The sequence below is a fragment of the Lonchura striata genome, chromosome 20 (assembly GCF_050655825.1).
Source record: "Lonchura striata isolate lonStrDom1 chromosome 20, ASM5065582v1, whole genome shotgun sequence".
Classification (NCBI taxonomy): Eukaryota; Metazoa; Chordata; class Aves; order Passeriformes; family Estrildidae; genus Lonchura; species Lonchura striata.
This window is the reverse complement of record NC_140722.1, coordinates 14,593,915-14,617,999: the sequence shown is the minus strand read 5'-3', so window position 1 is coordinate 14,617,999 and position 24,085 is coordinate 14,593,915. Positions and strand designations below refer to the sequence as shown.

General features: G+C 55.1%; 1 protein-coding gene across 9 annotated transcripts in view; it reads right to left on the bottom strand.

Moving 5' to 3' along the window:
- NFATC2 (nuclear factor of activated T cells 2) overlaps positions 1-20,924 on the bottom strand; it is a 92,202-nt gene extending 71,278 nt beyond the window's left edge. For 2 of the 9 annotated variants that reach the window (XM_085558314.1, XM_077786977.2), the window contains exons 1-3: positions 12,786-12,936; positions 3,232-4,258; positions 1,791-1,959 (exon numbers count right to left, since the gene is read on the bottom strand). In XM_085558314.1, coding sequence (XP_085414440.1) covers positions 1,791-1,959; positions 3,232-4,258; positions 12,786-12,936 — 1,347 coding nt within the window. The other 7 variants (XM_085558321.1, XM_085558317.1, XM_085558318.1 and 4 more) reach the window with 7 other exon arrangements.
- Positions 20,925-24,085: the final 3,161 nt, after the last annotated feature.

Here is a 24,085-nt window from a genome sequence, read left to right as displayed (position 1 = left end):
GGTCTGTAGCTTCAGAGAGCCCAAAAGAAGAAATCTGCATGCAAAATGCATTTTCCAAAAAAATAAATATTGCAGACCAGCACTGTGCTGCAAAACCAGCCAGGATCTCTTCTGCCAGCAGGTTCAGCTGGGTAATTAGTCACGTGGAGGGTAAATTGAAGGGTTTTTTTTAAATCAGATTTGTTCCAAAAGAGATTGTATTTTAGAGAAATACTCTGTTTACATCTAACAAGAACAAAAAAGTTAAAAAGGGAAAGAAGGAGAGGAAAAAGAAAAAAAGATCCCTTGAAGCCAAATAACTTCTGACATGAAAACTTTGGATTTTACTAGCATCCCCCAGTCTGAGATGTCATAAACCATACAGGTGCAACTATCTCATTACTTGGCATCCATATGAACCTGGTTATGTTCGAGTGAACACAAATTCAACAAATACTTCCAGCTTTACAATAAACCCTCAGAAAGAAACTGTCCATATTTTCCCCAGATGCAGGCACAGCTGTGCAGAGGCACATCTGCTCGGGGAACTAACGTGGACATTTGAATTTATAGTTTTAGATCCTGAAGCTTGATGGCAAATTATGATAAAACTAGCAATACTGGTTCCTGTCTTCAACAGAAAATATAAATGCCTCTTTGATTGATATTGATTGCAGGAAGGAAACAAATTCTATTTCCCCGTGTCACAAGACACTCCTTCATTGCAGTAGGGACCCTGTTGATAGGAATACCTTGGGAGGGTAAGTGATACTGTAGTTGCAAGTAAACTGAGAAAAGAGCAAGTGCTGATTGGTATCATTCCCGCTCCTAGGCAGCTTCAAACACACCACAGGAGGCTCCAGGCTTGTCAGACCCAAACCAAAAAGCCTGCATTACTGAGGTAGAAAATGGGACTGCTGTTTATTATTACCCTGCACCCTTTACTCAAATACCCAGGCCATACATGTAAGTCCAGCTCCATCAAAGCAAACAAATTCATTGATTTAACAATTTATGGCTTGATTTTAAAAGGGGGTGAGCCTGCAGGGGAATACTGAACATATGTTTGAAGTTAAGCACAAACCAACCCAGTGAAATTAGTGGTATTGATCACATGCTTGAAATTACACATAAATGTTAATGTTTTCCTGGTTCCTGCAAGCCCTGAGTGTGTCAGGAACATCTGTGGGATGCAGCCAGCTTTGTTTGGTGAAGGCTGGAGCTGTGGCTGCTCAGCTTGCACACATCACTGCAGCACTCTCCGCTGACACGGCACAGCCCCGACCCCAGCCTGGCTTTGGCTTTCCTTCAGGAAACACGGGCTGAGAACAGGGGAAGTGAGGGAAATGACTGATGTGCCCCCACTTGGCTACGCTGCAGCCACTCAGCCAGGATTTCATTGCACCCTTTGAAAGGTGAAGGAAGGGCTGTTCACACTCCAAACAGAAGAAGGGCTCAGCTCATTCACCTCTCGGGTCAGCAAAGGGGCGAATTCGTTCTCTCCACCACTGGCAGCCTGAATTTTGCTCCCTCGTTTCAGCAGTGACTTCCCAGGCACCTTATGACAGCCATGACAGGGAATCACACGAGGTTCACACAGCCCAGGAAAGGCAGCCAGCACATTGCCCACATTTCTGAGCTTTCCCAAACCAATCCAAACCAACCTTCCCGAAGCGCTGGGCTTGGCCACGGCCCAGCTCAGTCCCTTCAAACACATCCAAAAGCTCCTCTTACAGGGACACCAAGCCCCCAGTGGGCATTTCAGAGGAGCTTGCCCCCCGTTTTGCTGCAGGAGGTGCCCAGGGCCTTACCTGGACCACGGGGTGGCCGCCGGTGGGAGCCTTGACGGCGCCGCGGCTGCCCTCGGTCTCGTAGTGCGCGCGGTGGTGGGGCTTGGGCTGCACCTCGATGCGCAGCTCGTAGGAGCCCGACTGGCTGCACAGGGGCCACTCCAGGGGAGGCAGGGACTGCACGGGCAAGCTGGGACACAGAGAGAGACACAGCACCAGGGAGACCCTGAGAACCTCATTTCCCAAAGCCCGAGCGCCCCTTCCCCCCGCGCCCCACTGAAACCCTCGGGTGTCTGCCGTGAGCTCCATGACACTGCTGAGCTGCTCACGTCTCCTGCAAGCTCTGCTGAGGAGACAATGGCTGTGGGCCATCTCCTTGCAGAAGAGAGTAAGATATGTCTGTTCCTTAAACAGAAATATCTTCAGCAGCTACAGTTTTTCAAAGATCCCTCTCTTTTACCTAGCTTTTGTTTTTTTCAAAGATCCCCCTCTTTTATCTACCTTTTGCTGTGTGTCTCCAACTTGGATCACAGAATACGTATTGTGAAATATTAACTCCGTTTGCCATTACCTACCAGTTGTGCAATTTAACAATTGTTACGATTTCCACAAAGATTAAAATGCACATCAATAAAGTGCTAAATGCTCTTACCTGGTACTAGTTTTCCTGTTGTGAAAGCACATCAGGGTTTATGACACGAAATGAATGCACTGCAATGTACAGCTAAAGCCTGCACTGGATTTTAAAGCACCCTGTGAGCCCAGGCTGCTGCCAGGACCGGTCTGACAAGCCAAGAGCAGTCACAGCCTGTGCCCTTCCACTCACAGGTTGTGTTTAGCAGGCCAGGAACACCCTGGGACAGCACGGGGACAGCCTCAGTGCCAGCGGGATGGCACTGACAGGGTGCCAGCAGGGACTGGCAGCACAGTCACACACTCGGCACCCTCGCTGCTGGCATTCCACAGAGCCAGACCATGGAGGGCTGAGATCTGGGCTAAGGGACAACTGGCAAATTAACAGCCAGCACCAAGTCACTGCAGCTGACTGCCTGTTCAGTCTGACCTGCAGCTCTGTTTTGAATCAGGATTATTTAAAGCATTTTCATCCTTGATGGAAATTTGTAAGTGACTTCACAAAAGCAGTGCCACAATTTTAAGAGCAGCAGGATGGCACCAGAATGTTCAGCCTTTGTCAAAGGCTCTCTGCAATCTGCTTGCTATTTAGACAAATCATTTGGAAATTTGTAGTGTACTGTGTTATCAATGAGCCTCTTTGGTGACGTTTCTTCACAGCCCTGATTTTTTCATCTCAGAATCCTGATGGACCAAGCTCCCATTAACCAGTGCTGTCCCTGAGCACTCAGCTCTGATCTGCAGCAGGACCTGCCCAAGAAAACCCTGCCTAGGGATCATCAAACCATGAAAAAACATGGACAACACACCCACAGGAAGCAGTACCTACCTGCAGATCGGTATTGCGGGCACCAGCTGCTTTGTCCATGATGGAGGAACCAGCAGAATGGATTCTGGAGCCGAGTTCCTCCTGTCCTCCTGCTCGCAAGGCCCGTGGAAGTCAACAGTCTGAAAGACGTGGCACGGAATGCTGTTTTTGTGGGAAGCCATGGAGGAAGGATCGGGGCTGGTTTTCCAGATTTTCGTGGGGACGCCGCAGGAAGGGTCGGTGGGAAGGCTGCTCATAGCATCCATGGAAAGGGGAGCGCTGGCCAGCTGGGTGTAAGTGACTGCAGAGCTGTCCTCTCTCGGGGGGCCGCGAGGAGAGGGCTGAGGAGAGGGGGTCCGTGAGGGCCGGGGAGAGCTGGAGGGCAGCTGGCTGCTGTAGAGCCCGGTGCAAGAGAACCTCCGCTTTGCACCCGGCGACGAGGACCTTGAGTTGGGACAGGGTGATGGTGAGTGGCGTCCCAAGCAGGCTTCCTCCGTGATGCTTGTTCGTGGTGACATTATTGGAGAGGTTCTAGGAGAATAATGAGTATGGATGTTTTGAAACTGTGGACAAAGGTCATCACTAGGCCCATTATTTGGTGAAACACATGGTGAGGTGCAAGGAGAAACATTTGTCTCTGAAATGAAACTTGCGGAGGAGCCGCTACTAGCTGGACTCAGACACAGTGGTTCTCTGTAGCCCTCAAAGCCAGGGACGGGCAGGGTAACCCTCGGGCTAGTGGTGGCTGAGTTTGGCTGATGTTCTGCCAACAGAACATCTGTGTCTCTGCCGCGGAAGGGACCCCCCGAGTGAATCAGTTCGTGATATGGAGTTATTTCAATCCTAGGGCTCGGAGCAGAGGCCCCTGCGGCGCTGGCAGGGTGTGTAGGTGGTGGCCCTATGCTATCTGGCTGTCCGTATCTGCCCATGGGATCTGCAGAAAGGCTAGCAAAAGGCAGGGGGCATGGCTTGAGGCCACAGTCCAGGACATCATGAGCGTATGTAACTCCAGAGGGTGGGCTGTTGGTTTTATGTGGAGTCGGTTCTTCTGGAAAAAGAAGGGTCTCTTTAAGACTGTAAATATTGTTACAGAAGCTGAGCAATCATGGATTAAAAAAAATGCATATTCATAAACTGGCTGTGATCTGATATTCGCTTATTATTTAAATCTTTTTCACTGCAGTTAATGCCTGTGAGAAGTACTGGATTAAGAGCCAGGGAAGCTCAAGTGCCCAGGGCAGGTGCAGCATGGACTGAAGCACTGCAGACGCCTCCAGCCGGGCTCCTGCTGCCTGAGCCTCACCCGAGGGATCCCCTGGGCAGTCAGCAGCGTGTCAGCCCCTCTGTCCACAGCAGGGCTGCCCTCCTGCCAAGGACAGCCAAGTGACACCTCGGGTGCTGTGACTTTGCTCACATTTTGCCAACATCACAAAATTGCTTCCAGCCAGGTCTAGAGAAAACCAAATGTTGAGGAGCAGCTTTTGGAGAAGGGAGAAACACCTTCCTTACACAGCCAAACCCAGCCAGGAAAGGTTTCGTGAACCAAAGCTGAGTTCAAACTCTTAAACTGAAAAGTCACTTCTGTGCGATGATTTGTTTGGCTCTGTATCATGACAGCAAGTTTGGTGACAGGGTTCGTGTGAGTCAGAAAACACATTCACAAATATTTGTTAGAGAAGAGAGAGAGGGAGAAATAATCCAGCCCTGTGGTTAAAGGCAATCACATTCCAATTTCAGCCCAGGGAACATTTTCAGACAGGGATTATAAAATACACAATAACAAGTAAGTGTTCAGTAGAACCCTGTCTCTGCCGGTACCAAAAATCCTCATTTTTCAGAGATGCCCATTTTGCAAGCTCTGCCCAGGCTGCAGAGCACAGGGATGCTCCCAGGAAACACAGAATTCCCTGGAACCAGCCCTGCAGAGCCCAGCTTCACTCTGGTCCCAGTACCCGAGGGTGTGCAAAGGCAGGGGATCCCAGAGAGCAGAGCCATGGCAGGTATTCCCATGGACAGCAGCTCCTGGAGCTGCCCCAGCCTGGGAGCCAAAGAACATTTGTTATCACACAAAAATATGCAAAAGATTACCAGGATTTGTACGTGTTTTTAAAGATTTCATTGAATCCAGCAGGAAATACCTGATACAGCTCCACAATTTGGGATTAATTCACCCTATCTTCTCGCTTTGGGCACAGATCAGTGCATGTCACAGGCAGAGGGTTTCATTTAAATATTTTAGTATTTAAATTACTGTTCCAGCATTTTCTTTTACTACTACATTACATGAAACAGCAATTCCCATGAGAAAACACCATACAGAAAGCCAGCCAGGAGCTGACTGCACTTTCTGCAAAAGTAGCAGAAGTTCCTGGTGAAACTTCTACATGCAGAGAGATTTTGACTTATTTTCAGCAGGCTTCTGTTCATTTTTAGGAACTGCTGAGCCTTCGTGCTCAGCAGGAAACCCCAAGAGCCGAGCAAACAAACCAACACACAGAAGGGCTGGGACAGGAGGGGAGGTGCACAGGACACTCCAGCTCACACATTTTGGAAGGTTCCCTCTGGCTTTTAATCCAGCACACAGCTGTCCTGGGGCTAGGAGAGCAGCGACGAGGCACTGAGTGCTGAGCCAAACGTATTTTTAGCGGCGCTGATCTCAGAGGCTTGGCGCTCCGGGGCGGTGTGTCATCCCCGTCACCCAGTCTGACACACCGAGCCTCGAGACTGCTGCCGAGATTGCTCTGAGCAGAGCTCCTCATGTCCCAGCGAGAGGAGGAACACACCCCCGTGGAACTGAACCATGGCAAACCAAACCATGGCAAACTGAACCAAACCAAACCATGGCAAACCCAACCATGGCAAACCCAACCATGGCAAACCCAACCATGGCAAACCCAACCATGGCAAACCCAAACTATCCCAAACCATGGCAAACCCAAACCATCCCAAACCATGGCAAACTGAACCATCCCAAACCATGGCAAACCCAAACCATCCCAAACCCAACCATGGCAAACCAAACCATGGCAAACCAAACCATCCCAAACCATGGCAAACCAAACCATGGCAAACCATGGCAAACCATGGCAAACCCAAACCATCCCAAACCATGGCAAACCAAACCATCCCAGACCAAACCATGGCAAACCCGAACCATGGCAAACCCGAACCATGGCAAACCCGAACCATGGCAAACCCGAACCATGGCAAACCGAACCACGGCAAACCAAGCCATCCCAAACCATGGCAAACCCAAACCATGGCAAACCCGAACCATGGCAAACCCAAACCACGGCAAACCCAAACCACGGCAAACCCAAACCACGGCAAATCCAAACTAATCCAAACCATGGCAAACCAAACCATGGCAAACCTGAACCATCCCAAACCATCACAAACCAACCAATCCCAAACCAAACCATCCCAAGCCATGGCAAAGCTGAATCATGGCAAAGCCGAACCATGGCAAAGCCAAACCATGGCAAAGCCAAACCATGGCAAAGCCAAACCATGGCAAAGCCAAACCATGGCAAAGCAGCTCTTGGGGAGAACACCACGATCCCAGCTGGTGCCAGGGGGCACAACCAGCCCTGGGCAGAGCCAGACTGGACGCCAGGCTCTAGGCAGGATTTGTGCAGGGAGCAGCAGGAGCAGGAACCTGGACAGCTTCACCTGGAGGAACAGGTGAGCATTTCAGCTCCTGTGCAGCACAGCAGCAGCTACAGCTGCCCCACCACACCCCTCAAAGTGTGCCAGGGACGGACCAAAACTCAACACACCCAGCAGCAGAGCCAGCGGGGGAGGCTCCTGCTGAGGGATATGGGAAAAGCAAACGTATTGGTATGTGCACGTGTAATTTTAAAAGTCTGCTGAATAAGGAGCACACCCCTCACCCACAGCGACAGCCCGTCAAAGCCGGGCTTCGGACAGCAATGTCATCCCTGAGACAGTGAAAGCGTGTCCCAAAGAGCACTCAGGCTGGCACTGCCCCTGCCGGAGGAGCCACGTTCCGGGTGCGAACAACAACATTCTCACACACACACAGCAAGCCCCAGCCTGCCCCTGCCAGCTCGGCGAACACCCCCAGCTCCTGTGCAGCAGCAATATTGACTCTCCCCGCCGGCAGGGAGGCTGGCAGCGCACAACCAGGCAGCGCTGCCGGCAGGGCGGGGGGAGCCGGAGCCTGACTCGGGGCTCGGGGAGCCGTGCCGGCCCTGGGGCTGCGGGCACAGTGAAGTCGCGGTCCCGGCGGTGCCCGCGGCGGCGGCGGGGATGCGCGGGGCGCGCTCGGGCTCCCGGCGCGGGGATGCGGCAGCGCCGCTCCCGCCGGTGAACGGCTCTGCCCCGCACACCAGCAGCGATCCGCGCGGTGCTCCAGCAGCAGCGACTGCCTGCTCCGCCCCGGGCAGCTCGGCTGGGGCCAGGGGGCTGCCCGAGGACAGGGCAGAGCGGAGCAGCCGGGACAGCAGCAGTCTGCTCTGCGAGGGGCAGAGGCTGCTGGCAGCAGCCCAGCTGCCTTCTCTGCCCTCGCAGATGCCAGGGGGACACAGAGGCCAGCACGCAGCCGTGGCTCCAGGCGATGGCCCCAGCGCCACTCAAGCTTCTCCCCGAGCTGCAAGAAGAGCTCGGGCAGGGCTGCAGGAGCTCAGGGCAGCACAGCTCACTGCTGGCCCTCTGCCGCACTGGGACGGCAGGGAACAGCCCTGCCACCCTCCAGCTGGGCTCCCAGGCAGGGAGAGCACTCACAGGGAGCAGCTACAGGCTGGACCAGCCCAGCAAAGGTGTTTTCCAAGCACTGAAGCGACTCGGAGGTACAGCTTTGCTGCCAAGGCCGTGCCACCCTCCAGAGCTCATCCATCCCTGCATATTGCATCCCAGAACACAGACTGGGATACTGCAGCACAGGACTGTCCTCCGCACTGCTGTTCTGCTGGATATCTCACAGACAGCTCCTCGGCACTTCCCCCCTCCCTGCACTCAAGCATTTCCCAGCCTGAGGTTTCACTGCTGATTCACCCTCTGATTCAGTACCAGGAGATCCTTCTGCTTTGACAGGGGGTTCAAAGAAAGCGAGTCTCACACCCAGGCAGCGCTGGCACCGCCTCATGCCCTCAGTCGGCTTTGCTGCCAGCAAAGAGCCTTCCCTGTGTCACTCAGCTCCTCTTCCCAGAGCAGTGTGATGCCCAAGCCCTCTGGGATCCCACCCAAGCTGCCTGCCAGCTCTCACTGCCCCTTTTCTCCACGGCTTTCACCCACATGACTGCCTCCTCACCACAGCAGGGAGTGAAGCAGGGGTCTGGATGCTCCCGTACTGTAAATAACCACCAAGCCAGCCCCAGGAGGGGTGCAGGCAGCTCCAGCCACCCTCTGGAAGGAAGGCAGCCTCCCCAGGGGGAGACCCTCAAATGTGCCCTTGGGAACCCAGCAAGAGTTGAATCACAGGTAAAAGAGATCAAGGGATTTCAGTTTCAAAGGACTTGATGTACCAAACTCCTTTTCACACCTCTCTGAAGCAGAGAGGAAAAGGAAAAGGCTGCCGAGGTTCCCCAAGCCCAGGGCAGGCAGTGTGAGCACACATGGCTTGGGGAGAGCCACCCTGCTCTGGTTTACAGCGCCTTCAAAGCCAGCCACTCAGCCAAATGTGACAATCAGCGTGAAATTAGGGAACAGAGGCCCACCCAGCAGCTGCATTCCATGCTGGGTTTATCCAAACCATCCTCTAGGAAAAGCTAAAGATAGCCCTGTGCAGGCTAGGGGCACGAGCTGGGTTTTGACCTCACATCCGCTGGCTGCAGCTCCCGAGACTGAACTGCAGTCCCTTATTTGCATAAGTAAAAGAGTCTATTTTCTTTCTTTAATTAACTTGCTTATTGTCATTTGAAGGGGCCAGTCCAGAGCTACTTTACATTTTTCAAAAGCCGAGTTGTCTGCTATTTACACTAACTGCTTGGAAGCTCCAAGTGAGAGCTGGTTTCCTGAGTGAAATCTGGAATTCTCTGGTAGATATGCATATTTGTTTCTTTACGGCAGGGCTGAACACTGCCTCCTGTGTTCCTGAGCCAGCCCCAGGACCCAATGCATGCACTTTCAGTTTTTTTCCTTTTAATAGCTTTGCATCTGGGAGAAGAAAAAAAAGGAACGAGGCAAATTATTCAGGGCTTGACACCTACAAGACGTGGCAGTGTCCCTGGGAGCCTGTCTGCACACAAACAAGCATTTGGAGGAATATTAATATTTATGGATGCTCCCTGCTTCCCCTCTCTACACCACACACACACAGACCTCGTAGATTCACATCACCAGATGCAGTCTGAGTCAAATGAGCTACAGCAAGGGCTGAGCCTGGAGAAAATACTCCAAACCAACATGCATTCTTACCTGTTGTCTCAGGGCAGGGTTTTATCTGGAATCTTAATTAAACACAGGGTTTTTCTGGGTTTGCAGAACACCCCTCAGAGCATCAGCTCCCAGAAGGGTTGAGCTCAAACACGAAAAATGATGTGGCAGCCTCACCTCTCAGCAGATCAGCACACAGGGAGCCCAGCAAAGCTGAAGGGAGCTGCTGGGGCAGAGAACTGTCCCAGCTCAGCATTTCCTCTCTCAGAGCAGCCAACAGCAGGTGTTAGGGAAGAGCACGCAGAGCACTTACCAGAACTTTCTCCTCTGGGAGCCCTGCTTGCAGGAGCTCATTTGGAAATGCTCATTAACTCCCCTGGCATGTTTGAAACGAGTTAAAATTTGGGCTATCACTGATACCACTACCAACACCTGCACAGGAACTCTGCAGGGAATGCAGCTAATGCTTTTTAGCTTAAAGGACACAGAAAACATCCCCAATGGCCAAATGAAATCACAAATCACAGCTTCTGCCTGACAGCAGCAAATGCCTTGCCCACACTCCCCAAATCCTCTTCACCTGGGCAGGCCCCTGACTTCAGCAGATGTTTCTTTTTTGCAAACCCTGAGAAGATTGGTAATAAAAGTCTGCAAGTAAAGGTAAAACGCAGTCTCTACAGCACTGCTGCTTTTGGAAACGGTTGGCTTCAAGAGGAACATCTAATATTAATAATATTGACTGCAGGATTTCTGTTGGCCCTTCTTTTCCCTGTTGCTTTTATAGCAGCCCCTGTTCCTGTTGGCCCAGGCAAACACAAGCACTACTGAAAGCCAGACACCTTCAGGAAGGATATTTCTGCCATCCCCATGACTACAAGTTGTGATACAGGTCCTGCTTTTCAAACACAACTTTGGGATGGACACTGCCAAATTCCAACCTTTTAAAAAAATGTTTATCAGGAATAAACGTCCACCCCAATCCATTCCTAGAGCCCAACATTTACGTTTTTCCTGTATTTTTTTTTAATTTAAAAAATCCCTTTGAACATGCTTACGGATTTGTTTTTTTAGGATTTGTCATGAGCAGAGGGTGGAGCAGAGCAGGCTGGGAGGACTCCAGATGCAGGAACCAGACTGAAGTGCTGGGACCCACTCCTTTGGTTTCGGTTCCACTTTGAATCCTCCTCTGCACAGGACTTGTGTGCCCAAGTGCAGTTCAGCTGAGGCCAGGACTGCACATGAACAATGAGCACCAGTTACCAGCAGCACGTGGACAAGGCCCTTGCTCACAATTTGACCATTTTCTGCTCTCATGTAAACATGCTTTCATCTTTTGTACATTAGGGTTTGTGGATGTATCCTGGATTGCTTACAGACTGAAGCTGCTGCCTTTTGAAAGCCAGGGAGAATGTTCTCCAGATTACAATGCCCATGTATATGGTTGGGATCTCTTTTTTTTTTTTTTTATGCTAATGATTTCCATCTTTGGAAAAAAATTACTACTAATTATGGTTTCCAGTCATTCAAAAGTGCAGAAAGCAGGCTCAAGAAGGAAGTTACTTCTACAACAAGCACACACTGCTCTGCATTTATGTGGTTTGAAGATTAAACTTTCTACCCCCCACCTACGTATGATTATGTTCTGTAGAACTTCCCACTTAAGGCTTCACAGCAGCGCTGTCTACTGTAAAGCTGTGAACACACCAGCATCTGAAGCTTTCACTGACATTCAGTGTATTTTCACTAAAATCATTAATGAACCCCTCCCCATCGTGGGTTTATTGTAGCTTATTTTGATCTACATGAAGCCTTGAAAGAAAATTCAGCTTTGTCCATCTGATGGCATGAACCATCCCCAGTCAGCTTCAATGCTGGTGCACATCTGCACACTTAAACACAGGCAGAGAGAGTAAAACTCAGCAACAGCTCTCCATTTCACTGATGACACCACAATTCAGGCCTCAGAGGTCTCCTTTAGAGGAGCACAACATCTCTGAGGTGCCCCAGGGAAACACCAGCTCTGCACTGTGCAGAATCCAAACCAATGTATCTTAGAAACAACATCCCAACAAATCATTCCTCTGGGTCCTCTCTTTCAGCTTTGTCTGGTTTACACAGATCTACATTTTATGGGAGTATCCCTACCCAGTACCATCGACAGAATTACCACTTAGAAAGTCAGGCAACACTTGTCACTGCACTTTTAAGTACCGCAGCATAAGCTCAGAAAAGCAGAACAGTCTGCAAACCTCTCTTTTTTCCTCAATGTTAACTTAACCTGGTGGTGCTTGTCCCGAGGCTGGAGCCAGCTGTGCCCAGCCCTCTGCCAGGGCTGCGGGAGGGTCGGGCTCAGGGCGGGCAGCAGCTCCGAGGGCTGCACGCCCCAGTGCTCCGGCTGCCAGGGAGCTCCCGGGGCAGCTGGGCACAGTGATGGGGCAGAAAGAGCTGCCAGGGAGCTCCCGGGGCAGAAAGAGCTGCCAGGGAGCTCCCGGGGCAGCTGGGCATGGTGCGGGGCAGAAAGAGCTGCCAGGGAGCTCCCGGGGTAGCTGTGCCCAGTGCCGGGGCAGAAAGAGCTGCCAGGGAGCTCCCGGGGCAGAAAGAACTGCCAGGGAGCTCCCGGGGCAGAAAGAGCTGCCAGGGAGCTCCCGGGGCAGCTGTGCATGGTGCGGGGCAGAAAGAGCCCGGCCGGGCTGTGCTGAGTGCCTCCGCTGCCCCTGCAGCGCTCGCTGCCGGCTGCACAGCTCCGGGGTTGCAGTGATGTCCTGCAGCTGGTCTGACACTGCATCCTGCCATGGACACTGCATCCCGGTATGGACACTGCATCCCAGGCACTGCCTCCCAGCCTGACACTGCATCCCGGCCAGACACTGCATCCCAGGCACTGCATCCTGGCACAGACATTGCATACTGGTCACTGCATCCCAGCCAGACACTGCATCCCGGTATGGACATTGCATCCCGGGCATTGCATCCTGGCACAGACACTGTATCCTGGTATGGAAACTGCATTCCGGCAGGAACACTGCATCCCGGCCCTGACACTGCATCCCGGCATGGAAACTGCATCCCGGGCACTGCATCCCGGCATGGAAACTGCATCCCGGGCACTGCATCCCGGCCGGACACCGAGCCACTGGCTCCAGCGGCCCCGGGCAGCAGCGGGCCGGCCCCGGGCGGCGCCCGCCGTGCCCCGGGGCGCTGCCGGGGGCTCCGCCGCGCCCGGGCGGCCCCTCACCAACCTTCGATCGGCTTCAGGTAGTCGTAGTCGAAGAGGATGGAGAAGTCGAACTCCTCCTGCGGGCTGTCCGGCCGGGCCGGGCCGGGGCCGTGCCCGGGGTCCCGCTGCTGCGGGCCGGGGTCGCGGCCGGGCGCGGCGCCCGCGGCGCTCATGGCGGCCCGGGAGCGGCGCTGCCCCGAGAGCCGCGACCCGGCGGAGCCTCCGGCGGCGGAGCCGGGCGGGAGCCGGGGCGAGAAAGCCCCGAGAAATGCCCCGGCTGGGGAGGCTGCGGCGGGCGCGGTGCCCCGACGGCGGCTGCGGGCGGCGAGCCCCGGGCGGCACGGCTCGGAGCGGCTCGGAGCGGCTCGGAGCGGCTCAGCACGGCTCGGAACGGCACGGCACGGGAGGCCGGGCGGCAGCGGGGCAGCTTCCTGCTCCTCGCAGCCACCTGCGCCGGGGCCGCCCCCGGGGAGGAGCCGGCACCGGCCCGGCGGCACCGCACCGGCCCCGCGCCCGGGCTGGCGGCGGCGGGGGAAGCGGGCCTGGCCCGGCACGGGGGCTCCAGAAACGATGCCCTCTGGCCCGGCGTCTCCCCCTGATGCCCCGCGTTCGGCGTGACCCCTGTCTGTCCCGCAGCCCCTCTCTGCGGAGATTTGCAGCGGCCCTGCCTGCCGCGGCCGTCGCGCATCCCTCGCCATGTGCTGCGCTCCCCGCAGCTGCGGGGTCCGTGAGCGCAGCGCAGCCTCTCCCCGCTGGGGCACCCTCAGAGCCAGCGGGGCCACGGCACAAGGCCTCTGTTGTCCTGCCCCGCTCACAGACAGCGTCTCGGGATGCTGCCCGCGGCCGGCAGTGCCACCCCCGGCACGGACTGCGCTCACCCATCTCCCCCGGCTGTGCACGGGCGCTGCTCGCTGCCCCCACAGCCCCTGCCCTGGGCTGGCTGCAGCCGGCAGTGCCTTCTCTCCTGGGGACTGTGCTCGCAGGAGCTGTGCTCAGAGCGCTGCTCCTCGCTTACCTGTCTGTGTGGTGCCCTTTGGGAGTGTGCACGTGGCTGTCATCATGGCTGTGAGTTTGAAAAATGCTCCTAGGCTGTAGACAGGGCAGGGAGGCAAAGGCAGAGGGACCAAGATCATTAAAAAAGCATTTTGGTGTTTACTTCAGCCTGTTTTTATTTGCTAAGCCTGTCAGCACGATGGCAGTAACTGCAAGACAAATCTTTAAGTTACGTTACTTGTCTAAGGTCACAGAAAGTCTGTTTTAGAGCACACATGAACCAGAATCTCTGCAGTTGGGCTTGTAACCTACTGCCTTTCCCATTATGTGTCCAGCCAAGTAATGACAAATTGCCTTCTCATCACACCCTTTCCTCGCCCAGGGCACAGGAGCTCAGACTTTCCCTACAGTTTGCAGTCAGGTCCTTCACTGGGTTTCTGAGGAAGGACTGGCTGCTCCCTGCAGCTCCTGGGTGGCAGCGGGGGCACCTCTGGGTGACAGAACCAGCACACGGGGCTGGGGCTGAGACCCATCCCACAGAACCCACAGGGCTGGGGCTGAAAGGGCACTCGGGGAGCAGCCAGAGCTGCTGGGGGCTGCACCAGGCCAGGTGGGCAGCAGTCACACTGGAATCAGCCTTGTGGCATTCATTTGTCACTGGGAGGTGCCAGGGGATAGGGAAAGGTGCCTGTCCAAAGGGGCAGGTGAGCCTGCAACAGAACCTTCACTGAGGTGCTCACAGACACTGCCAGCCCCTGGGGAGCCTGTGCTGCTCTCTCTGAGAGCCTGATTTGTTCTGAATTGTTTAAACATCTGTTAAATGGGATTGTTTGTGTCTGTTGTCCAGTGATCCTTACCGTTTGCTGAGCACTGGCCTTTTATCACCGGCTCTGCTATTTAAAATTCATTAGAAAAACAAAATATACTTGCTGATCTTGGCTTAGCACTAAAGAGAGCTGTCATCCTCAGAGCTGACACCACACAGAGGGAACTGGAGAGCAGCAATTGTATTCGCCTCAGGAAGAAAGGACACAGAAACACTGGGCTTTTTGAGTGAGATACAGGTGATTAGCAGGAGGGCATGGGGAGATGACCCTGACTTCTGCTAAAGCTCTGTCCCATCCTTTACTTCCCACTAGGCATGTGAAGCTTGAAACTTCTCCTCAGCTACTCCTAGGATTAGTAACACTCCACAAATGGAAAAGGCACCTTTTGCTTTCCAAGAGGAGCGTGTCATGCGAAAGAGCCTCGCTGCTGGCACATGTAATCTTCAATTCTGACTCTGCCCAGGAACCAGGGTGACAAGGCAGCAGTGAGAAAAGCGCTAGAGAAACACAGGAATTAGCTCAGCCTGTAGGATTGGAGGATTTTTGCCCAGCAGACAGCCTGACAGATGTCAGGGAGCAGGAGGCTTTAGGGAGTGTGTCCTGCAGCTCTCAGGGCACACGAGGACACGGCTCCCGTGTGAGCACTGCCCAAAGCCACGGGAACAGAGTTCCCACTCCTCTGAGAGCACAGAGCTGTGAGCTGGAGCACTCTGGGGGCTGGGTTTGCACCTACCTGTGTGTTATTTCCAGCAGAAATGTTACAAACGCACAAAATACAGATCTGGCCTAAATGTTAGAGGGGCGTGAAGCCATTGGTAGGTGCAGGCAGCTGCAGAATCCAGCTCCAGTGACAGCTGAAGTTTTTGGAGCCTTCCAAAGGCCAAGTGGAGTTCAGTTTAGACCCAAAAGAGGCTCTTGAGCCCACAATGAAAATAAAACATTATAAATTAAGTTTTAGCTGTTAATAGCTACATAACTGACAAATACTGCCCACAGCCTGTCATTAACAATTAGTGGTGAAGGAAAGGCAGGAAAGATCCTCGACTTAGATGGACTGTGGGCTCTTCAGCCCAGCATCTACACTCAGAAACATCAAAGAAAAAACCCAAACAGTGTGACAAACGCTTCCCAAAGCGTGATTTCCTTAAGGGTGGGGTGAAAGGCTGGAGTACAGGGTCCAAGGACCAGAAACACTGCTTGGTTTTCCTAAAGCTCCATCTTTTTCACATCTGAGCCTTCCTTTCTCCAAGGACCCTCCACACATTTCTCCTGTGTCCGGGGTCACCAGACTGGTGCCAGCTCTGCCTGGGCTCTCAGCGCCCGCCCTGAGGTGCAGGATTCAGGGTTAACTCTGGGGTTTCTCTCTGAAGCTCTTTTCACGAGCCAAAAAGGTGTTTGAAGGACTGAAGCAAAGCCTGGCCTTGGCAGCAGGAACAAAACTTGCAGCCACGTATGCTTGCAGCAGGCTCCACATGGAGCAGAGCTGGAGCTGCTCTGTGCTGCCATTTCAGGGAGCTGCAGGATGGAAGCAGTCCCTTCCCACATTCTTGGATCCGTGCTGGCCTTTGGCAGGGCTGTGCTGCAATAAAACTTTAGAGGAATGTGAATACTGGACTACCTAGGTACTGGGGGACGGGGAATCCAAAAACAAAGCTAAAAAGAGCATTTCTAGTGTAATACAAACTGGGAGTTAGGGAGTACTTAACGTATTTCTCAGTGTTTAAATGCACTCCCAGTGTAACTTCTCATTTACTGCTTTCAGTTTCTGCTTGTACTGCCCCACTCTATTCCCTGCACTTCTCTAATGCAAGGGAGCAGAGGATGCTCTGAGATGAAGAAATTTTATTTTATCTCAGAAATGTCTGTGCTAATTATTATTTGTCCCACATGATACATAATTTACTCTGGATCTCTAATATTGCAATACCTTTACATTATTTTTTTAAAAGAAAAAGAGGTAGAAAAAAGCGGATTAAGAAAGCTGCATGTCTATTTAGCTGCTAAAACCCAAAGAAAATATGAGTCAATGCTGTCCTAAAAATCTAAGTGTTCTAATGGTGTATGTGGCAGGCATTAGAAATTTAACAGGCAACTAAAAATTGCACATGGACTTAATCCAAGCTCTTTAAAATGAGCTCAGACTGTGAGTGACTGGTTGCTTGGTCTGGAGAGTGGGGAGTGTTATTAGAGAAAAAAAAGGAGGCAGAGAGAAGGGAGAAATATCTGGTAGTTCCTTTGAGAGGCACAGGCGTACACACTACTTTTCAATTTTGGGGTCAGGTTGAGTCAGAGATATTACCCCCCAATTTCAAGCTTAAAGTGGTTTGGCAAGAAAGGACAATGGAAAAATTGCTCATATCTCCACGTTCCCAGTAAGTTCTGAAGCCTGCTGGGCAAACCAAAGGAATGCACATATCATAGTTTTTCTTAAAAAATAGATTAGACCAGTAGTGGAAAAGAAGTTCTAGGATATTATTATCCTTGGCTATTTTTTAAAAAATGAGTGATGAAATTTCACTTAGAACATCTATTGGGATATTATAAAAGAGTGCTCCAGTTCAGTCAGGATCCCATCTGTGAATGCGATTCCTGCCCTGCACAAAGGACTTTGGGATCATTTGCTGGCTGTGGCTGGGGTCCCACGGGACAGGCTGGCAGAGAAAGGTCGAGTGACAGGGAATTCACAGCTGGGACCCCAGGGTGACACAGGGACCCTCGGGCACCCGGGGAAGGTCTCTGCCGTGGCTGAAGCCCAGCTCGGGAGCAAAGGCACTGCAGCTTTTTGCTGGCAGGGTGTTTGTGCAGAGCCTTCATTCCTCATCCTGAGCCTGCTCCAATCATACCAGGGGATAAGGGCTTAAAATTATTAACACATCATCATTTACACACCCTGCATTAGTAAGACTCCAACACTTTGTTGTGGGTGCAGGAATCCTCCCAGAGGCAGAGACCGATCCCAAAAGTGTCATGCATTTTTAACCCCTTGCAGTTTCCTGCTGCTTTTTCCTTGTGGAAGTGTTGGGAGCAGCCTTGATGCACAAAGGCAAGTCGGGGGCAGAGACTGCTCTAGTCACTCCTGCACTTCTGATAGGAGCAAACATTGGCATAAGGCAAAAATCCATTCTGGGGCCCAGGAGCACGTTCCTTCTGGAGCATCTCAAGGCTCCGTCGTGCAACCGATTGCACTGCTCCACTGGCTACTGTGCTCTCAACTATTCCATCTGGAAATAAAAAATAAATTAGTGCTTTCCATGCTGTGCCTGCAGGGAAAGCAGAGCTGCCCAGCACTGCCAGGGCTGTGGTGCTGCCACGGTGCTGCCCTGGGCTTTGGTGCTGCTGTCCTGCAGCAGGTGAAGTCCCTGACAGGAGCACGAAGTCTCCTCGTTCCCTTTGCTGCTCTGCAGCAAAATAACATCCACGGGCTGTTGTGAGAGTGACTAAGAGCAGCTGGAGCGCTCAGGAGAGAGGGAGTTTTGTCTGGAGAAAGCCGAGGAGACACGAGGCAGGGCAATGGCCTGATCCTAAGGCGGTATAAAGCCACTCAAGAGTCTTTCCATTGGCTTGTCCGAGAATCGGAGCTCTCGGACGATCCCCTCTGGGTGTAGGTGTTAACGAGTGTGTTTTGGCAGGTGCCCGGGGAGCTCGCTGCGGCACGAGAAAACAAACAGCGGCTACCAAGGGCCCCTCAGAGGCGGCGGCGCCGCGCTCGCCGCGGCCCCGGAGCGCGCTCGGCCTCCGCGCCCGCGGCTCTGACTCAGCGGCCGGGCGGGGGATGGAGAACCGAGGATGGAGCGGCCCGACGGAAGAGCCCTTCCCTTCTGCCCCTCCTGCACCTCCTGCCCCTTCTCCCCGCACCGGTGGCGCTGTCACGGCCGAGCCCGGCGGCCGCAGCGCTCCGAGCGCCCGGGGCAGCGGCTGCCATGCAGGAGGAGCGGGGCTGCGGGCGGCGAGGGCTCCCCTCGCACCGAGCATCCTCCGCCCGCAGAAGTGCCCCGCGCCCCGCTCCGTGCGAGCCGAGCCCCTCCGCCTCCGCGCCCGGCCGCGCCCGGCCCTGCCCCGGGCCCGCGGCATCCCCGGGCGGCGGGGCAGGACGGAGGATGCCCGAGGGGCCCGCAGCCCGGGCGGCCGGCGGGGCAGGACGGAGGATGCCCGAGGGGCCCGCGGCATCCCCGGGCGGCGGGGCAGGACGGAGGATGCCCGAGGGGCCGCAGCGGCAGCGGGACGGGCGCGCTGCGGAGCGGCCGCCGGCCCGGCCCGGGGCGGCCGCGCACGGGGCTGGCGGCGGGGCAGGCTCCTCCTCTGGCCGCCTTTAACTCTTGCCTCCTCCCGCGGCCCCGCACGCCGCCCCCGGCCCCGAGCCCCGCCGCCGCACGGCCCGGCCGGGCCTCTCCCCGCGGCACCGGCCCCGACGGGACCCCCGGGCACCCCCGGGGCCGCGGCCGCCCGGTCCCGGCCCGGCCGCGCTGCCGGGGGCTCCGCCGGGCGCGGGCAGCGCCCCGAGCCCCCGGCCGGGCAGGCGGCGCAAGGGTTAAGCGCCGCGTTAGTCAGCGAGGCTCCTGGGGTGATGGCTTGGAAGAGGAGAGTCCCTCTGGCTGGAGTTTAAAGAGGCTGCTCCAGACACATCTGTACCGCCGTGGCGGATCGCTTCGAACCGAACCAAGCCTAAAGGCAGCGCAGCCCCTTCCTTCCCCGGGCCCTTGCCGCCGGGAACCCCTCCTGCCCCCCGCCCGAGCCCCGCCACGGCAGCGACACTCACACAGCACCCCGACACGCGGCACTCGCACCCTACCTTGATCCATAGACCTCATGATGTGGTGGTAGTGTACCAGCCTGCAGGCAGTTTCTCGCTGCATCAGGAATTTAAAAAAAAAAAAAAAAATCTATAGCTGAAAAAAAAATTTAAAAAAAAAAAAAAAGGAAAAAAAAAAACTCCTTTAAACCATCTTCAACCAGTGCCGCCCGGACAGAGGGAACCCCTCTTGCTCGCCTCCTCAGTAAGCGTTTGGAGGTGCAAAGAGGGATCCGAACTGGGCTGAGCGTGTTCCTGAAGTGAAGTCAGTTCTCTGCTCTGAGATGAGGGTTACTAGAGAGGGAAAGGCCACTTCCTTCCCTGCTCCGAGTGTTTATAGTCTTTGAATGCTGTAAAATAACGGGATTCCCTCACTGTTTCCTCCTGTTTATCCCAGTGCCATGGAAACCCCTGGATCGCCTCCATCTCCCAAACTGAGGGCTTTCCTGCAACTTCACACTCAGGAATCCATGACGTCTCCCAGCTCCGGGCCAAGGCAGCTCTGCGGCTTTCTCAGTCTGCAGCACAAGCACTTAATTGTTGAGCAGAAAGTTAGAGAGCGAGTAAGAAAGAAATATGGATGATGTTAAAAATCCCAGTGTGTGCTTTTTAAACCAAACTTGCAGGAACTGCAAAGCCTTTCAAAGCAACGAGGCTTCTGTGCAGAAGTTTTCCTTCTTCCCAGCAGAGACAAGCTCAGGCTGCTGCTGCTTTTACCTTTGAATAAATCATTCAGAAAAGTGAAGCCCCCAGCTTATATTTATGTCTTTTAAACTCAGCAGCACTCTATTAATACCCATCTTGTTACTGGCACGGGTTTTGGCTTCTAATTACCATTGGCTCAATTCTTCTTGCAAAGACGAAAAGAAAAATTAAGAATCGGTGAATTTGTTAGTGGCGCTGCACAGACCTCTCTCTGTTCCTATTTTTAGATCAATTTAGGAGAGGAGCAACCCCACGGATTTCCACTGATACACGTGGAGCTTAGCAAGAATGAAATAGCCAAGGAAGCCTCCGAAACCAAGACAACCCGCGTGTGTTTACATGTCCTATGTATAAACAGGAAAATAAAGCAAAAGAAAACAGGAAAATAAAGCCGGGGATGCCGCGAACTGCGGCGCTCTCACAATGTATGGTTTTCACTGCTGGGTGAGGAGCATCTGCCTCTCTCCCCGGCGCTGGGCTCGGGATCTCCGGGCGAGGCACCGGCGCCGCACTTGCAGAGCTCCTTGCGGCAGGGATGCAGAGGTCACACGTATAAACCGTTCTCCGGGGAGGGTGGCAGCTCTGCCGCCCCTCGGGGAGAGCCCCGGGGTCAGCCGGAGCCCGGCTGAGTCACGGCAGCCGGCCTTGGCCGGGCGAGCGCGGAGGGCTGCCTGGCGCCCGTCCCGCATTTCCATTTTTCACTCCCTCGCTCCCCAAATCGACTCGAAGGAGGTATCGCAATCAAACTTTCTGCTGCTCGCGTTTGTTGTCCTGCAGGCTAGCAACTGCAGGCAGCCCAGGGAAACTCAGCGCACCTCACTTTCCTATCCTCTGTCATCTTTGGACGCGTCGGGGCGGAAATACCTTCCCCGGCCCCGTTATGCAACCGGCTTCCCCCGGGGACCCCGCTGGCCACAGCCCCCCCGAGCCCCGCTGCGGGACCCCCTCGCACCCCTCGGCTCCGGGGGAGCCCTCTCGTCCCGGCCGCAGGGCTGAGCCGCTCTCCCGTGAGGATGCTGCTGCCCGAGCCCCGGCACGGCGGGGCAGGGCCGGAAACCTGCACCGGACCCTCCGGCTCCCACCTGGAGCTTTTGCCGTGCCCAGCCCGCTCCACGCGCGGCTTTGATCCACGGGCGAGGTCCCGCAACGCCCCGGCGCTGCTCGGCAGGCGGAGCCGGCACCCCCGGCAAAGGGGGCACACCTGAGCTCCCCACATCCCCGGCAAAGGGGGCACACCTGAGCTCCCCACACCCCCGGCAAAGGGGGCACACCTGAGCTCCCCACATCCCCGGCAAAGAGGGCACACCTGAGCTCCCCACATCCCCGGAAAAGGGGGAACACCTGAGCTCCCCATATCCCCGGCAAAGGGGGCACACCTGAGCTCCCCACATCCCCGGCAAAGGGGGCACACCTGAGCTCCCCACATCCCCGGCAAAGGGGGAACACCTGAGCTCCCCACATCCCCGGAAAAGGGGGAACACCTGAGCTCCCCACATCCCCGGAAAAGGGGGAACACCTGAGCTCCCCATATCCCCGGCAAAGGGGGCACACCTGAGCTCCCCATATCCCCGGCAAAGGGGGCACACCTGAGCTCCCCACATCCCCGGCAAAGGGGGAACACCTGAGCTCCCCACATCCCCGGAAAAGGGGGCACACCTGAGCTCCCCGCACCCCCGGCACGGGTGGTACACCTGAGCTCCCCGCACCCCCTGAGCTCCCCGCACCCCCGGAAAAGGGGGCACACCTGAGCTCCCCACATTCCTGACACCGGTGGCACACCCAAGCTCCCCACATCCCCGGAAAAGGGGCACATCTCAACTCCCCACATCCCCGGCACGGGTGGTACACCTGAGCTCCCCGCACCCCCGCAAAAGGGGGCACACCTGAGTTCCCCGGGTGGCACACCTGAGGGGGCACACCTGAGCTCCCCGTACCCCCTGGCACCGGTGGCACACCCGAGCTCCCCGCCGGCTCTGAGCGCACCCACCACCGGCAGCAGCCCAGTCGGAATCGCCGGATTCCTGTTCGGGAACAGTTACGGACAAACGAGGTTTCCCAAAGCTGCCGCTTCGCGCGGAGAGCAAAACGAATTTAATGAATTACTAGTCGGGAGAAGCACGCAATTAGCCGAGCCTGCACCGCCGCCGGCCCAGCTCCTCGCTGCGGCTCCGCCCGGTGCCCCCAGCCCCTGGCAGAGCTGCGCTGGGGCGGTGAAGCAGAGGGGCAAACGGGGGGCACAAGCAGAGGGCACCTGGCCACGGGGATCCCGGAGCGAGCGGAGAATGGGCCACCCCGACGGAAAGCTCGGCCCCCGCCCCCGCGGAGCGGCCCTGGGCACGCAGGTTGGCTGCCCTGCGCTGCAGCGTTTAAAAATACGATGTCTTTCTTTTAATAGCTCGGTTTGATCGGCTCCCGCTAGTTCACATGACAGGCTTTGCCGAAAATAATCTCCTTCCACTAAGTTTTTTCCAACTTAAAACTGCTGAATCCTGCTACCCAAATTAAACTCGGTGCAATGCGAAAAAAAAAAAAAATAAATAAAGAAGTGAAAGAGGGCTGGCGGCTGCCTCCGGACTAGCATTCCCCAAACCAGCATATGACACAACTGTAAGATTTCCAAGGCTTTTGGAGAGTTCAGCGAGAGAATCGTGTCCTCCACTGGCTGCAGCTTCCCCGCTGAGTTAAACTTTCCTGACGGAACCTTTCTCCATCTGGCCGCGGCTCCAGCGCGTTGTGAGCGGCCGCGGAGGAGAGGGGGATGTAGTTCAAGTCTTATATAACTGTGCAGGCTGGATGCGGGGGCAGAGACTTTCCCTAGAAACGAGAGATTTTTATATATATATAGTTATTTTTAGCCTCCTTTTTCAAAGGAAGGCCAAATACCTCCGACTTTCCTTTGCTTTCTTATTTTGGTATCACTAAGGGATTTTATTTTTGGAGGTAGGGAGCTATTAATAGCCAATTTTTTTAGCTATTTATTCCCTCTTTAGGAGAATACTTCCTCTTCCTTTTAGGGGCACATTCCGAACTGCATCCCTACCCCCCAAAACCCGACCCAGGTCCCCCCCATGCCCACGGCACCCTCTGGGATGTGCCCAGCGGGTGCCTGGCTTCGGGCACAGGAGAGATGCATCTGCTCGGGGGGTGGACTTGGAAGCTGAACTTGTCCCCGGGACAGCCCGGCCGGTGCTCCCCGCCGGGCTCGCAGCCCGGGAGGCCGAGCGGGGAGCTCCGTGCCCGGAGAGGAGAGCTGCAGGCGGCCGGGGAGAGCGGCGCCCGGCCCGGGGGCTCGGGGGAGCCGCGGGCCCGGGGGTCCCGGGGGGGTCCCTGACTTCCCCCGGCAGCCGCCCACAGCATCGCCCTGCCGGAGGATGAGCCTCCCTGCCCGGCTCCACGCAGGCATTTGGCAATCAAACCCCTTATTTTTTTAAAAATTATTATTATTTCTCATGCTCTTTAGGAGATAAGGCATCAAGGCTTCCTGAGGATGTGCTCTCAGGCCATGGGGGCAGCTGCCTGGATTTTATCATCAGAGACTTCATGGAGACATCTCCGTTTTCCACTTGCAAAAGGTACTTCAGTCTCACGGCAACAATAAGTATTTTTGACAAAAGCTGCTGGCCCTTCCAAAGTAAATACTGCTCTCCCCGCCTGTGCCCCGGCTCCCGAGGCTCCGGAGCGGGGCTGAGCGGGGTTCCCACAGCCGCTGTGCCCTCCCTGCCCCGCAGCCTCCTCAGAGCCGCTCCTGCCCTGGGGCAGCTCCCTCCCCTTCCCCTGCGAGCCTGGAGCATCCTCACAGCGCTTCGGGCTCCTTCCTCACCGTGCACTCTGCCTCGGCCGAGTTACAGAGTGTCTGACCCTGCCCTGAGCTCTCCAGAGCTCTCCCACCCACCCAGAGCTCTCCAGGGCTGCAACCAGAACTGCCTGAGTTCCCTCCAAATGACAACTTGCTTTTCATCTGCCATTGGAAATTCTGCTTTGGGAACAGCTCTCCAACCAACAGCCGTG